This window comes from Cyanistes caeruleus, chromosome 9, assembly GCF_971803275.1.
Source record: "Cyanistes caeruleus chromosome 9, bCyaCae1.hap1.1, whole genome shotgun sequence".
Lineage (NCBI taxonomy): Eukaryota > Metazoa > Chordata > Aves > Passeriformes > Paridae > Cyanistes > Cyanistes caeruleus.
The window spans coordinates 20,844,502-20,859,489 of record NC_141709.1 but is presented as its reverse complement, the minus strand read 5'-3'; the positions used below and the strand labels follow the sequence as shown (position 1 = coordinate 20,859,489).

The 14,988-nt window shown below is 36.3% G+C and overlaps 1 protein-coding gene across 26 annotated transcripts in view; it reads right to left on the bottom strand.

Annotated features, from left to right (window-relative positions):
* TTLL7 (tubulin tyrosine ligase like 7) overlaps positions 1 to 14,988 on the bottom strand; it is a 66,252-nt gene that overhangs the window by 28,075 nt on the left and 23,189 nt on the right. For all 26 annotated transcript variants that reach the window (XR_015290362.1, XR_015290368.1, XR_015290370.1 and 23 more), the window contains 5 exons: positions 10,334 to 10,492; positions 8,579 to 8,795; positions 6,001 to 6,165; positions 5,048 to 5,206; positions 281 to 375 (listed from right to left, as the gene is read on the bottom strand). Coding sequence is in view for 15 of the 26 variants with exons in the window: in XM_086901595.1 (XP_086757721.1) it covers positions 281 to 375; positions 5,048 to 5,206; positions 6,001 to 6,165; positions 8,579 to 8,795; positions 10,334 to 10,492 (795 nt within the window). In the remaining 11 variants the exon portion in view is untranslated. The remainder of the gene's footprint in view (positions 1 to 280; positions 376 to 5,047; positions 5,207 to 6,000; positions 6,166 to 8,578; positions 8,796 to 10,333; positions 10,493 to 14,988) is intronic.

Below are 14,988 nucleotides of genomic sequence, written 5' to 3'. Positions count from 1 at the left end.
ACTGCACACATGTGCCAACTTCAAGATGTGTTTGAAAAATTTTTTAAAATAAGTACAAAAATTACTATTATCATTCATTTTTTGCAAGCATATATGCATGAAGAAAAAATAAATTTAGATTAATTTCTATAGCAAAACTGATAGCAAGGGAAACATTTACATTTTGAAAATACGAAGATGGAAAAAGTTTTTTCATTTTCTCTGAGTCCAATTCAAATTAAAAAAAAAGAAATCAAAGCAACAGAAATAAAGCCAGACTGAAGAAAAGCAGACAAGGTACCGTATGTTGAGAAGCTTTAATGCATTTAGCAGAACACCTTTTTTTACATCATAGTCTATTTTTTGATCCGTTCCAAAGCTTGGGGCACGATTAATCTGAAAAAAAAATGGGACACAGAAGACTCAGTAATGTTCAGGTTCACTGGGAACACACCTGTTGTAACAGGCTTTGTAGAAATGGTTCTTTAAATACAGCAGAGATTAAAAGAATACATGTTGAGTTCTTTTCCATTTGTATATTTTTTTGAATAGAGTACTGAGTATCACAGATACTGGGAGCTGGGAAATGTACCCTTTCAGTCACCAGGTTATCCAGACATTTACAGTGAACACCATTCAAGTCCTGCCACTGTGAATCCAGTCTAATCTACTCTTGGTTGCAGCCACCAGAAAATTTACCAAACAAAGGGCTGTTGAACACATCATAACAGACCATGTGCCATGCTATGGTGGTCCAGCACAGAAAGAATTAAACTCTTTCCTGTTCCCAGTCTGAAAGAAACTTTAAATACTACTCGAAAAAGTAACAACTATGCAAGGACAGAAAAAGGCTCTAATCCAAGGTCTTCTAAAGCATATTTAAATAACTTTTCACATATACTTGACAGCAACACATAGAGATCTAAGTTATTAAATCAGTACATAGTGTGAAAACGTAAGACAATTAACAGTCTCAGCAAAAAAATGTTTATAAGCCATGTACAAGATGAGATATATATTCTCTATACCATAAATATAGAGAAATAAGGAAAATGCAACTGGCAATCTCATAGTGAGACTAAATCATACACTTAAGAGCCAGAAGCCTCAGCCTGCCATCCTATAGCCCTAACAAGTTTTGGACTCCCTGCAGAACCTAAATTTTCAGGAAGATTTGAGAAGGAACAATAATTTATTCTAGGAACTCTTTCCAGGCTGGTATAAAAATTTATATTTGAGTAATGGGTGCTAATGATAAGCAGGAATCCCACCTTGATAGTGAATGAACAGTGCTGGTTACAGAAGGGACAGATAAAAAAGAGGTTCAGAAATGTAAACTGATACCTTGTGCCCCACACAAATCAGAAGTGGGATACAGTTTGCATGTCCAAAGCAGAGGGCGAGAGTAGTTTATTTTGTTTTAGCACTCTAAATACATTAGAGCATCCTAGAGCCTCTACAGCTGTGGGACAGAACCATTGTGGCTGCTGTGCCACCCAGTGTCCTGTTGCTGAGTTCCAGCTGCCCCATCCCTTGTGCTGATAACTGACAGCTTCTGGCTTTGGGAATCAGCTCCTTCGCTGCTTTTGCAGACTGGCAAAGTGAGCAGTGAGATCTGACGTCGAAAATTTAGCAGAAATAGCTGAAAAGACTTATACATACTCTTTTTGAAAGACTTTCATCAAATTTAATTGCCCAACCTCTTTAGACTGCACCGTTCGTCTACTATAATATCACAAAGAAGACAATTAATACAGTTGCTGACTAATCTTTAAGACTGTGGCATTGTAATCTTGATAATGTACTAGTGATATGCCACACTAGATATTGATAATTACTGGTTACCAAACCATTGTCTGTTCATCTGTCAGCCAGGAGATGGTTACTTAGAGTTCAGTGACCCAAGAACCAGGACATGCACAACTAGGTTCTGTTAATATAACATCAGGAATTTTATCAGCAAGAAACATGTTGAAGATTATTGTCAAAAACAGGATTGTATGAGGGACCCCAAAAGTACAAGAAAATGATGACTGCAAATGCCAGTGGCCAAACTGTGTGTTTACAACAGGAATGCAACCTTGTAAACTAGATAATATTGGGTGTAGGGGTAACAAAGAAAACATATGGCATGATTCCAGGAGACATAAAAAGACTTGTAGTAAAACTTAGGAGACAGTGTGGAATTGCTGGCCAAAAAACAGTCAGTAAGTTGATGGTGGCAGCAAACAAAGAAGAAAAACCCTAAGTGAAATTAAGAGCAAAGACAAAGAAAACTACACCATCAACAGTGTGTTGTTCCTGGTGAAGAACATAAGATACTGAAAACTTGGTATAACCACCTATTCATCTCTTTTTGGACAAGTAAACTTCTCCTACCACATGCTGGCCTTGGGTTATGTCCAGGGATACAGATAGGGCAAGCATAACACAAGAGAAACAAGTAGAAGCCAGAAAGTTAGTGTATCCTATTTCATTAACAGGAATTAGCAATAACTGTTCGGTTTAAGATGTTCACATTCATTCCACCTGGATTGACTACAAAGTTTTGAACAGCTAGCTTTTGCTAGCTTGGTGACACTAAATAATAAATTTTTGAATGTCTATATAAGGTTTCTTTTGCCTTGCCCACATAAATCACAAGGGAAGTTAGGCACCCTACACTTGAGGAAATTATTAAAATACGTATTATCTTTTACTCCAGTGATCACAACTTTGTGATCCTAACTGAATATTATGAGGATGAACAAGGCTGGAGTCCATCCAAGAACTTCAACTATATGATTTTTTTTTTTACATAAAATAAACTAACTTGGAAATTTGGGTCAAAAAGTAAAACTGGATTTCCCGGGAACTGAAGAGAGAACTAGGTTGTTGTTGCTACAGAGAAAGGATGCAGGCTGCACAGATCCTTGCCAGAAGCATTTGGTGCCACAAGATGGCAATCATGCATTTCCCACAACCCTCACTATGGTAGAAGGTTCCGGAAGTTCAGTAGCATCAAGGAGCAGGGGAGCTACAATGCATCAAAGCAATATAAACAAAAGTCAATTCAGGAAAGCAGAGTCATTACAATATGTTGCACAATTTATTTCTTTTAATAGTTTGTTAAGCTATCCTTATAACAGAAAAGCTACATGAGGCATGGAAACATGAAACTAATCATCCTAATCCTATTTTGGCAATTTTCCCATAACACTGGGAACATTCAGGGCCTTGTGATTAGGACTTGTTACCACCGTTAGAAAGAATGATTCACTCCCCTAAGGGGGTTTTGACAAGAGGGAAATGGTGGAAAGAGATAAGAGTGGAAATCTGAGGAAGAAGCCAGAAGAGTTTAGGAAAAAATAATTATTTATATATGTGCATATATATATACACAGACTACATATATTATGTATAGTCTACGTATATACACTGCAGATTTGACCTTTACTACACTACACACAGTATACATACAGTCTGCATGCATCTACATATTCTGTTGGAAATGCCGCAAAAAAGCATGAACAAGCAAAGTAAAAAATAGTAAACGAGTGCACAAAATGAATAAGTTTCAAAGTTTGAAATTTTGGTTAGTTTGGGTTAGTCTGTCTGACATAATAAGTTGAAGGATACCTGTATTACCAAAAGCAGAAAAGGAAATACTTAGACTTTTGCATTTAAAAAAAAGTAATAACCAGGTACACAGTTCCAAATCCTGAAGTATTCTTCAGCAACTCAAAATACCAGAGGAGCATTTACTGCTTTACTCCCTCATATGCAAAGAGTTCTGGGATTGTATGATTCTCCTGAGACCTGTAAGATTCTCCTCTGAGACCTGTAAGTGGTGACTCAAACCCCCCAAAATCTCCATACCTCATGGAAACATGAGAGGAGACAGAGAGGTGTCCTTCAGAATGGACTCCCTATGCTGGCTGACTCACCATTCTCACAGCATTTGCTACAAGGCTGAATGAAATGTTACACAGACCCTTCAGTCTGCACTTAAATAACTACACACAGCAATATGCAAGCTACAGGCAAACTATAGATGATAATCTGAAAGTGCAGTGCTAAATCAAAGGGACAGCAAGCTTCACTGGACAGAAACAGAAGATGTTGATGTAGTACAGACTAAGTTCATGTCATGTGCTGCTTTTGGCAAGAACATCAAAGCCACCAAATATGCTATGTCTGCATGGCAACAGTAGAGGAATTTTATTTTTCAAATTAAAACTATAATGAACTCCTGAGAGAAATAAGCATGACAAAACAACTTTTGACAGCATTAATGGCCTGAAAATGAGGTTATAATTCAGTAAATTAACTGTATACATTTTGTTCATCAGTAGCCAAATCATATTCATGGCTTGCTGTCAATAGAGAGATTTTGAATACATTTTGCTTTACTCCCCAAGTTGCACAGCCTCCCAGCCAGTTAACAGAATGGAATAAGACAACCTGAAAAAAGACAAGTGAACTTCATCTATATGTTATTAATAGGGCAATATAAGAGACATAACAGACAAATCTCAAACACTCCTGGTTGAAAATGTGTACCACTAATATATCAAAGAATTGTTTCTTCCAGTCCCATCATACCAATTGTTTGCAGAATTTCCTGTATATCAAATCAGTTTTCTCTGCTTTTAAAAAGCACAGGAGATGAAAGGAACACATATCCCCAAAAATGAGAAAATTAAAAGCATGCATTCATAAAAGTTACCAGGGCCATATTACATAGCCATACCCATGAAGGAAATCTACATAGCACCCACTTGCTATAATCAAGGTCCTCCAGCTACAATAACAACTACATTACCATTAAATTTGTCATTAAAACTTTCAAAAACATCTGAAATGCAACATCAGTCCAGGAAAACAATTACCTTTCTTTCAGTATCAAAAATCACTGCAAGGTGATCACCGCCCTTCTGTATGGATGTTGAAGAAAAGCACCATTTATGTACTCAACAACTGTGCACAGATTTTCTTTGCAAGTTTTCTTACACAGATATGTGTTCAGCTGGGGCATAATTAACTTTACTGCTAAAAACTTGCTTTACATCTGTATAAAGAGATTTACCTCTAGGAGCCATGGTTTTAGTTTTCTGTCCAGCAGAATATCAAATCCCAGGACTTCAAAGCAGACACTGTCACTTCCTGGGGCTTGCCCTGGCCTGCACATGCGATAAGCGTGAAGAACATGTGGCTCTGCAACTATCAGAGTCTTCACCACCAACTCCTGCAGGGATTTGTTTCAGAAAAATTCAGAGAAAACACCAGCATTTACTGAACTACAGTGCTTCATGTTTTAATATTTTAAATTTCGTTTACATATCTACTAGAAAAAGAAAAGATTTAAAATTCCAAAGAAATAGTCTATAATAAACAAACTATTCCTATGTAGTACCATGTATAATTTTATATAGTTCTAGATATATTGTTATGCTTTCCATGGTACATACAAACTTTGAGACTTGTAATAAGCTAAATAATAAAAGCAAACTGGCAATGAAGTGTAGTACAGCCAATCTTCAATCCATTTCATTTTGCAGTGTAATTTCTGGTAAGTGTCCTCAGAATCATACAAATCCAATAATCTGAAGTCTATTCCTCATCTGAAGACACCGGTAACAGAACACTTCAATGGTGCTTGATTAAGTACATAGATATTTGCAACACTGACTAAAATTTCGTAAATATTCACACATAAAATTCACTTTATACACTAAAATAAAGTCTCCAAGAACTTAAATGGCATGATTCCTTTGAATCATATTACTTATGTGAATAACTGTTTGAAAGGACTTTTGAGCCTCAGAAAAATGCTAACATTAAATTTATAATCAGATTATGAATTTAGTCTTTTAAAAAACATAATAATAGTTTATAGTATGTTCTTTGTGACATCCACTGCTGAGAATTTGGATTAATAAAGTCTCAAAAATCATTCTGAATTGCAGTAAAGCAGATGGCAGAAGCAATTAATTTTCTAAAAATACACAAAATAAAGAAAACTGATTTAGTCTATCTTACTGAAATATCACTCCAGAATTTGGAGACATCGAGATTATTTGTTTCTAGAAACTCAGTAAACCATTTTATGGAGCGTTTGCTTCCTTTGTCTTCTGTTTCATCCCGTTCAAAGTGCTCATTATGTTTATTGACAGAGTAGTTAGTCAGATGCATATACAATTGACTCTAAAAAAAAAAGGAAGAAAGGACACTTAAAAAACTTTAAAAACAATTATGAAACAGTCAATTCAAAATCAAGTAAAGAAAAATTTACATTCAATCAATAATGACATAATCAAACAGCTCATATTTGCAAATACACTATGTACAGGTTTAGTGTTTCTGATGACTGAATGCTCTGTAGCCTTCTTACAACAAAAACTGGGCTTCTACTTAAGCCAGTTGCAGTAAACTGATCTACCACTCCACATCTGGTTAGATAATGTATCTGCCATTTTTACAGGTCTGTATGTAAACAACTACCTAAAAAAGTAAAGAGCAATTATCATAACTTAGAGAATGATTACATTCCACAAGAAGCAAACAATAAAGATGGTATTTTGAAGTGCTACTTTAAAAGTGCTAAAAAACACTCTGACATCTGCTTCATAGACAATCCCACATTTCAGTTTTCACTGTAGCTTACTTAGGAGAAGTGTTCTCATGATAGTGATACTTTAAACTATCTTTTACATATAAACTCATCTGCCATGCTGATATCTGCCAAAATTGCTCATTTTTAACTGGCTGGTAGCCATACATCAGAGGGAGGTAAATTTCAAAACACACATTACATAAATGACTGAGTGCCATAGTTCCTTTATGGAGCAAAATGTCACCAGCAATAGACTCACATTATCATTTGAATGTAAAGAAAGCATTCCCTTTCCAAGGCCAATTTATAAATCATGATCCGTACATTTCCATTATCTCCTAGAGATTAATTCAGCTTTTCACTTACACCATGGCGATGTCTGTCCTCATCACAGTGACAGTTCTCTGTCATGTTTGATTATATACATGAGAGTAGATGATATTCTAAGGTGACCATAAGCCTTCTGTTCCAATTCATCTTTAATAGATAACACAAGCCTTCTGCTGTGACTTATCTCACTACACTTCCTTATCTTTAAAAACTTTAATGAAATTGCCGAAACCAATTTAATTGCAAGCTAGTTAACAATATATTGTAGTATCACTAGAAGCAATGAATTTCTCCCATGGCTTCATCACTCCTTTAAGAATCATTCTGAAATGTATTGGTTTTGAGTCACCTTTCCATGAAATTCAAATTATTTCAGACAAAAGTAATTATTTGTTAGACAAAAAAAAAAATTAAAAAAAAGCTTGTACATATGAACTGATAGTCCAAAGTTATTTGGAACAATGTCACTGTGGAAAAATGTCATCCAAAAAACAATGTCATTAGTGACAAGCAGGTTATTTCACACAATAGATAACCTCCACCATGAGCAGTTCTGAGAACATAGAAACAACTGCCTGCTCTGTTTATCCACTCAGAGCATATTTCAGTGCTGCTAATGCCAAGATTAGCAGCAATACACAAATACTAAAAGCAAACTATTCCAGATATAGTACTGGAACACTTCCAAATATAGCATTTGTACTGGGCTTCAAATTGTACCTGCGTTTTTCAAAGGCACACAAAGCAATAGTCGCAATTTTAAGTTTCACATAGGCAAAAAGGCTCTACAGTGTTTTCTGTTACATAATTACACAGAAGCTGCTCTAAAAGCAATGGAGAACAGAGTGAGGTATACCAAGCCTAAATCTACTAATACCTTCCAATGCTGCAAATCTACTTCTTCCCTAGACATCTGCATTTTGATCTGAGCCAAAAGAGAAGGGTTTACACCCCCCAATAGGGCAACATGCTATACAGTGGAACAAGAGGAGGAAATTGTGCAAAATCTTTATCATGATCCTTACCATTTCTTGGTTTTCTCTATGTTTATAGCAGCCCTACTGAATCCCCCTATAGCTGTCAAGTACATACTCCTGTCCTGCTGAAGCAGTCACTGACAAACAGCAGCAGCAGCTGGAGATTCCCTCATGTTCAGGGACTGCAGTGAGCACTGGTCCCTTACAGTGCTCTCCTTTCTGCCTGAGTTCCCAGCAGTGGCTGGAACCTGGCAGAACCCTCAGAAAAGGCTCCAAACTTCATGGATGCTAATATATGATCTAGCAGGAGATAAACCTTATCATGACCCGCCTCCCCAGCCTCAGTCTCAGATGAACATAAAAGCAATGTGCCTGTTCTTAAAGTGATTTGATTTTCTTTATTTTTTGGGTTGATATATTTTGCTTTCCTCTAGAATATATTTAAACTCTTTAGCATACATGCATGCAAACTCATAGAATTTTTTTTTATATAAGCAATAATGTGGCTATACTTGTGATTTTGGTAGAAAAGTATGTGTTAACTAGCTTTCACATAAATTTTTTTTCTCTTCAGTGACAATGACAAAGTTTATCCAGATGAACTCAAGTCCCAGTTGGATCAATTTTATTAACTGCAAAAACTACACAGGTTAAAGTCTACACCATAAGCAATAAATTGAAATGAACTTCAACTTACCAAATTTGAGTCACTGGGGGGGTGATACTTCTCCGTGCCCATTCTCACCAGTCCATCATGATATAAAAATACTTTTAATGGATCACAAGAGGTTACAAGAATATACACACGTAAATCAAACTTGTAGCCTTCCATAAGAAATGGTTTGTCAAGATATTCCTGAACAATTAAATGATCCTGAGCTTGTAACTTTTCTCCATTTCTTATTAAAGAGATCCTGGTAAAAAATAAAGTTATTTGAAAACTTGGACATTACTCTTTGAAACAGATTATCATGGTCATCCAGCCAATTAGTGAGGCTAAAGTCTATCTGGAGAAAGAGACTTAGATATCTGATTTTTAGAGCAGAGAAGTTCCATTCCCTTACAAGGATTTTGCTTTCCTGTCCTCTATTGTGCTTCACTACATGAAAAAAGGCAATGAGCCATTTCAAAGTAACTTTCTGCTTGCTTTGATTCAACAATTTGTAATAATGGGTTTGCTCTACACTTAGAAATTATTTGGCAGAACGACCAGTCTCCAGCTTCTGTGATTATTACCCATGCAGCTCTAAAAATAGACTTCCAGACTTTGTCACAACTTCTGCCCGAGGTACAGACTGCAAAGAACTTTCAGTGCTAACCTTAGGTGATGAAGTTTGCAAAGCAGGACATGACCTGTGTGACTGAGGATGGCACAGATTAAGCTCAGTATTTCTGTATTTCCAGTTTCCTTACATCAGAATGGAAAAAGGTTTGCATATGAACAATGAATTTCCAGTCTCTAACTATGTAGACTTTTAATAACTTTAAAATCTAATATTTTCAGTATACAATTATTAACCTGAAATTCCCAGAACCTTAATGCTGCCTTAATTCTCTATTATTTATTATACGTAAGTGCTGAATACTCCTAACAGAGTGAAGTACTTTGCAGAAATCTCTCCGAACTATGCTGGTACCTTTCCCTTTAGCTTATATTTGCCCTTATCAAGAGGACTGAAAAATGAGGAAATGGAAAAGTTTGGGACCCTTACTTTTATAGTAATTCTATAAAATATAGAATTCTATACTATTCTTTTATAGTAATTCTAACATGCTGAGAAACTAAGAGCTTTACTATACTGTATAATTCAAATTGATATTAAAAGCAATAAAAGCTAAAACTAAAATACCTAAGAAAAAAACAACTCAAAATGCAATAGCAGTATTTGTTTCATTGGATTTTTACTGTGCATTCCTGTCACCAACAAAACTTCTTCAACTCAACTGCAGGTTGCAGTCTCTTCAGGAGTGTGCCCTGCTTCCAAGAGTGCACATCCAGCCACATCCCCAACAGCATCTCCTCTGTCTCTCCTACACCTTGTGGCTGCTGCTCTCAAACACATTTCTGCTTCTCTGACTGGCTGCAGTTTGGGAACACAATGGGGTGTTTGGGCTGGTTTTAAAGCTGTGAAAGATCCTGACCTCCCACACAGCGTCCCAGCAGCCTTCAGCCACCAATACCCTGCCATTTATGCCAAATAAAATCTCACCCTATAAATCTAAGCACAGCAGAAAAATTCAAAATAAAATAACTCTGTTCTTAATAATTACTTCAATTTAAGGGTTGTGAAGCCTTCACCCAATACACTGACTTTCACACAACTTGAAAAAGAATCTTCTTACTAATACACAATACAGCTTACTAATACTAATATAGCTTCTGTTAATGTTGGAAGTAGCACTGGATTTCACCTTTGACAGCTAAGAAGACTGAAGTTATCTCACAACTCACCCATGTCCCATTGCACCATTAGCTGGTTTGACTATGAAAGTTTTCTGTCTACGTTTCTTCTTCAATTCTTTTACATAGTTCTGAAATTGTGTGTATTCTGCAGGAAAGATCCATGTTCGAGGAATGAAACTGTACTCCTGAGGCTGACTCTTGATCATTCTGCAAGAAAAGGGTAATTGAGTTAAAATCCTTTGACTATTTTGATGTTTCAATCCGCAAGATTAAAAAGCACTTATGACAATTTGATAAGGGAACTTTTTTAGCAAAATTCTGTAATATGAAAGCAAACTTTTGCTAATTTCTTTAAGAATACTCAGAGGTCTATTACATATCCATATGTGTTATATTCAAAAGCAGATTATTTTGAGCATTTTTTGCTTATGTGCTTATTTTGTCTGGCATCCATCTCATTTCTTGGCATCCATCTCACTCCTGTTACAATTTTTGGCCAGTTACTCAAATGACTTAATGATATTCCTATTCTTAGAAATATTTAACTTAAAACAAAACATGGATTTTTTTGGGGGGGAGGGGGTGGACAGGGGGGTGGTGGTATTTGGGAAGTATTTTAATTTTCAGATTGGTAGTGTCTGGGGAGGTATGAGGACCAACAGACACGAAAAAGAGGAGTTGGGACATTTGGAGTTTCTTCTTGGGTGCAAAAAAAAGACTGAAATGAAAATTAAAATGGAAGCAATTAAGGAAGAGCTTTTTGTTCCTTCTGAAAGAATTTTAAAAATAAAGAATTTCAGTAAATAGACTTTGACATAGGCCAAGCAACTCATTCATCTCCAATATAGGACAAATCACACAAGCTTTGATTAGTGTCTGGTCCCAGTATATTTGGATTAAGATTCCAAGAGCACCTAATTCAATCAAAAGAAAGCAAAGACATTCAAAGCAAGACCAAGCAGGGAGGGAGGAAGGGTGAAGGGGTGTAACAGAAGAACTAAAAGAGCTAAAATAAAAATAGGGAATCAAACTCTGAATCAGGGGAAAGGATGTAGCAAGGTCCTGGTCTCCCTACTTTAATAGCTGTGGCAGCTGAGGTAGTGAGTATGTCTCATTCTATACCTCTGCTGTCTGTGAAGCAAAATGGAATAAGAAGAATGGTAAAGAATTCAGGAAGCAGGAGTTTCCAGCACCCAGAGCTGTGTATGTGGCAGGCAAGAAGATATACCCACACCACATGGGTTGCTTTAATGCTTGTTATCAGCCACGGTACAGGAGCAATGGGGATTTGGTGGTACTATGCACACTGGTGTCATAGTTCACAACTGGATAAATTTAGTCTTTGCTGAGTTACATCCTCGTGCAGCTTGCTTGTTTCAGGTACTCAGAGTACCTGAAACTTCCTTCATACAGAACCTCATATGAAATTAGTTCAGGTAACTCACATCTACTCTGTAGCTTAGAGTGAACATGTCTAAAATACAAATATCCACAGACCAACAGAAAGGAACTGGAAGTTTAAAAAGAAATTAACTGATACAGGAAGTTCCCCAACTTTGATTTTATTTTTTTTTAAATGACATTATGGTAAAGTTTAATACTTTTTCATCAAATACAGATTTACGTATATTTCTCCTTTTGTATTGAAAACTAATAGCATCAGCATAACTAACATGTAAAAGAGGCAACATCATTTCCATTTTTCATTTCTACCATGAGCTTACATAATACTCCTGGGCAGATACTTTTTCTTTAAGTGGCTAAAATACTAATGGAAAAAACAGCTCTCAGCCACATGTGTAGGGCTAGGACTGCAGCCAAGCCCTACTGGTATAATGGATATGCTGTCACCAAACTGTAGCCAAATACCCAACAAACACTCTGCAGAAACCACAACAGCTACAGCAGTATTGCATGAGGTTCAGAGCTTCTGCAGCTTCATTGTAACTATTATTCTTACAAATCTAGTTCAATGAAAGCCACTAAATACTCAGAAAAACTTTTTGAAACCAGAAGTAGACATTATAATTTCTGATTCATTCATATTGTTAAACTACTCTCCATCTGCTCTGTCTTTGCAAATGTTATTACTTTGCCAACTGAGTACCCTATCTAGGCAGAAATTATCCTATTTTTAGGCAAAAAGCAATTTCTGTGTTAGTTTAAATCCCTCTCCAGATTATTTATCATATGCATGCCATTATGTGCTAGAGACCTGCCATTTAACTTACTCAAGGGTTTCAATACACACACTCCCTACTCATTGAATATAGCTTCAAGATATTCCTGACATATTGATATTATTTTGTGACTGAAATTATATCAGTTCTATATGCCTTTTCTTTTTAATGCATAATTGGGAGGATTATAAACAATATTATGAAGTGGAATATGTCAGCATTGTTTATAGGTTCTGGGGCTTACTAAAACTTTCAAAAAAAAGAATTCTGCTCTGTTCTTTTCCTGCAAGGCCCTGTTCAGAAAGGGCTTAGGAACATCATTAAGTAGCCTGTGGAATCAAAGCCTTTTCAATTACAATAACCCTATTTTTCAGCACATGGGTTGTCCACTACTATGAGTAACCACTTTATCACTGTGCTGCTCTATCCTTTAGCCACTGCTGTCCTTATCAGGAGATCTGAGAAATAAATAGCAAATTATTGTTCTTCTGAATACTATTTTAGCTCACAAATGTGGTCAGACTGTGCTCTTGATCTCAGAATGCTTTCTGTACAAAAGAATCAATGGTGTTGAACAAAACATGGCTTGCTAAATGCACAACCTTCAGTCTAATAATGCAGATTCCACTGCCTAAATTTTAAAATCCTTTGACTTCTCACATATGAAGAGTTAGTAGGTATGTATGGATGAGAATGACTCTTGATCCATGGTCCGTTCATGAACATTTTAAATATAATCAACAAGAGTGTTGGAAAAAACAATATCACATAGATGGATCTGTGTCCCTTCCCACTCATCCTGTGCCCTTTCTCCCTCATTCACTGAATTCATTTTGTAACCACATTATCCTTCACAAGAGGAGCTCTCTTCTAAGAGACCCTTCACAACGGTCTCTTAGGATCTAGTTGTCCCTACAATGGCACTTCTGTTTTTACTTTTTTCTTTTCTGTGTTCTGATTATTATCCAGGAAAATTATGTTCATGCCTGCCTTTTTTTCTCAATTACATTCCTCTTTCCATCTGTTCCAGTATTCTGTGCTCCTACACTTTCTTTGCTGAGTTGTCTTCTTTCATATTACACGTGTTACATATTACACTGTTCCCTTGCACCTTTCTGCATTCCACATTGTCCTGTGATCCAGAGTGCCTGGATATTGCCTGCAAAAAGAACTCTTGAAGTGCATTACCTCCTAAATAGTATTTTCCTCTCAAAGCAAGGTAGATTTGTTCTTTCACTTTATTCCCAACGACTTGCATAAAATGGAAGGGTGAAATCAGTACAAGTAACATGGAAGTAGAAAAAAGTCTACTCTCTACCAATTCTCAATATAGTTTCAATATCTCTCAATGATAGTAATCAGTAGAGTAAGTAATGGGAATAGAAAAGATGGCATGCAGCAGTAAACAAGACAAGAGAATTAGTGTTTCTTCACATTCAAATTTTAAGACACAACAAGAGCTGTAGGAAACAAAATCCTGAATTCTACAGTCAAGAGTCTGCTCAAGCACATATCCCACTGACTTATGATTTCACCAGCAATCTCAAGGCATATCATTTTGATTTTTATAAAGTATGAATACTAAGAATTGAGTTGTGAGAGCCAGTACTGAGAAAAGAAACCAACTGATTAAGCCCTGTTATATCTATTGATATTAAGTGAAGTCACAACATCAGTGTTTGACGTGGAGTTAGAGTGTAAGAGAAATTATTCTCATCCTATCTATATGTGCAATCTCAGCACAGAGTAACTTTAAACTGTGTTTTGGACTCAGAATTCAGTAGGGTGAGAGAGGTATCATCAGACTGTATTTGAAAGAATGTGTGGATGATAACAAGAGCCTTTTTTTCCATTTTCCATATTTTTAAAAAGATCACATAACTGCAGCAGTACACAGAGGTACCACTGTGTACCAAGCTGACTGATTGTTTCCAAGACCTCTCCAAACAGCCGTTTGCCTCCGTGTGATATCTCTGTGTTTTTATTTTCAGTCTGAGAGGGGCAGTGAAAAGAGCTTGTGCAGCACCACTGACACAGAGGAGCTCTGGTCCACACGTAGGACATGGAGACACCACAGCAATGCACACAGTATTTCCATAATAATAGTTGCATACATTCTATGTGTTATATGTTCTAGTTACAAAATAGGAATGAGAAAGAAATTAAAAGAGAGAAAGAGAGAGAGAGAGAGAGAGAAAGAGAGAGAGAGAGAGAGGGAGAGAGAGAGAGAGAGAAAAAATACCACATTAATTACATTCAAACGAAAACATATTCTGTTCTGTTAGCAGTTAAGTTGTGCAAGTCAGGTTGAGGGCCAAAAGATTAACTCTATTAATATTTGCTCTACAAACTAATTTAGACTAGATTAAAATGTTGACATATATTTACCCTCAAACCTTTCCTTACTATCAGGCTATCAGATCATTATTTACTATTGTTTTCTTACAAGGCTTGCTCACAGATTCTCAGCTAGGATAATTCCTTAGAACCCAGTTAATCAGCTAGAGTGAGAAGAATTTTTAA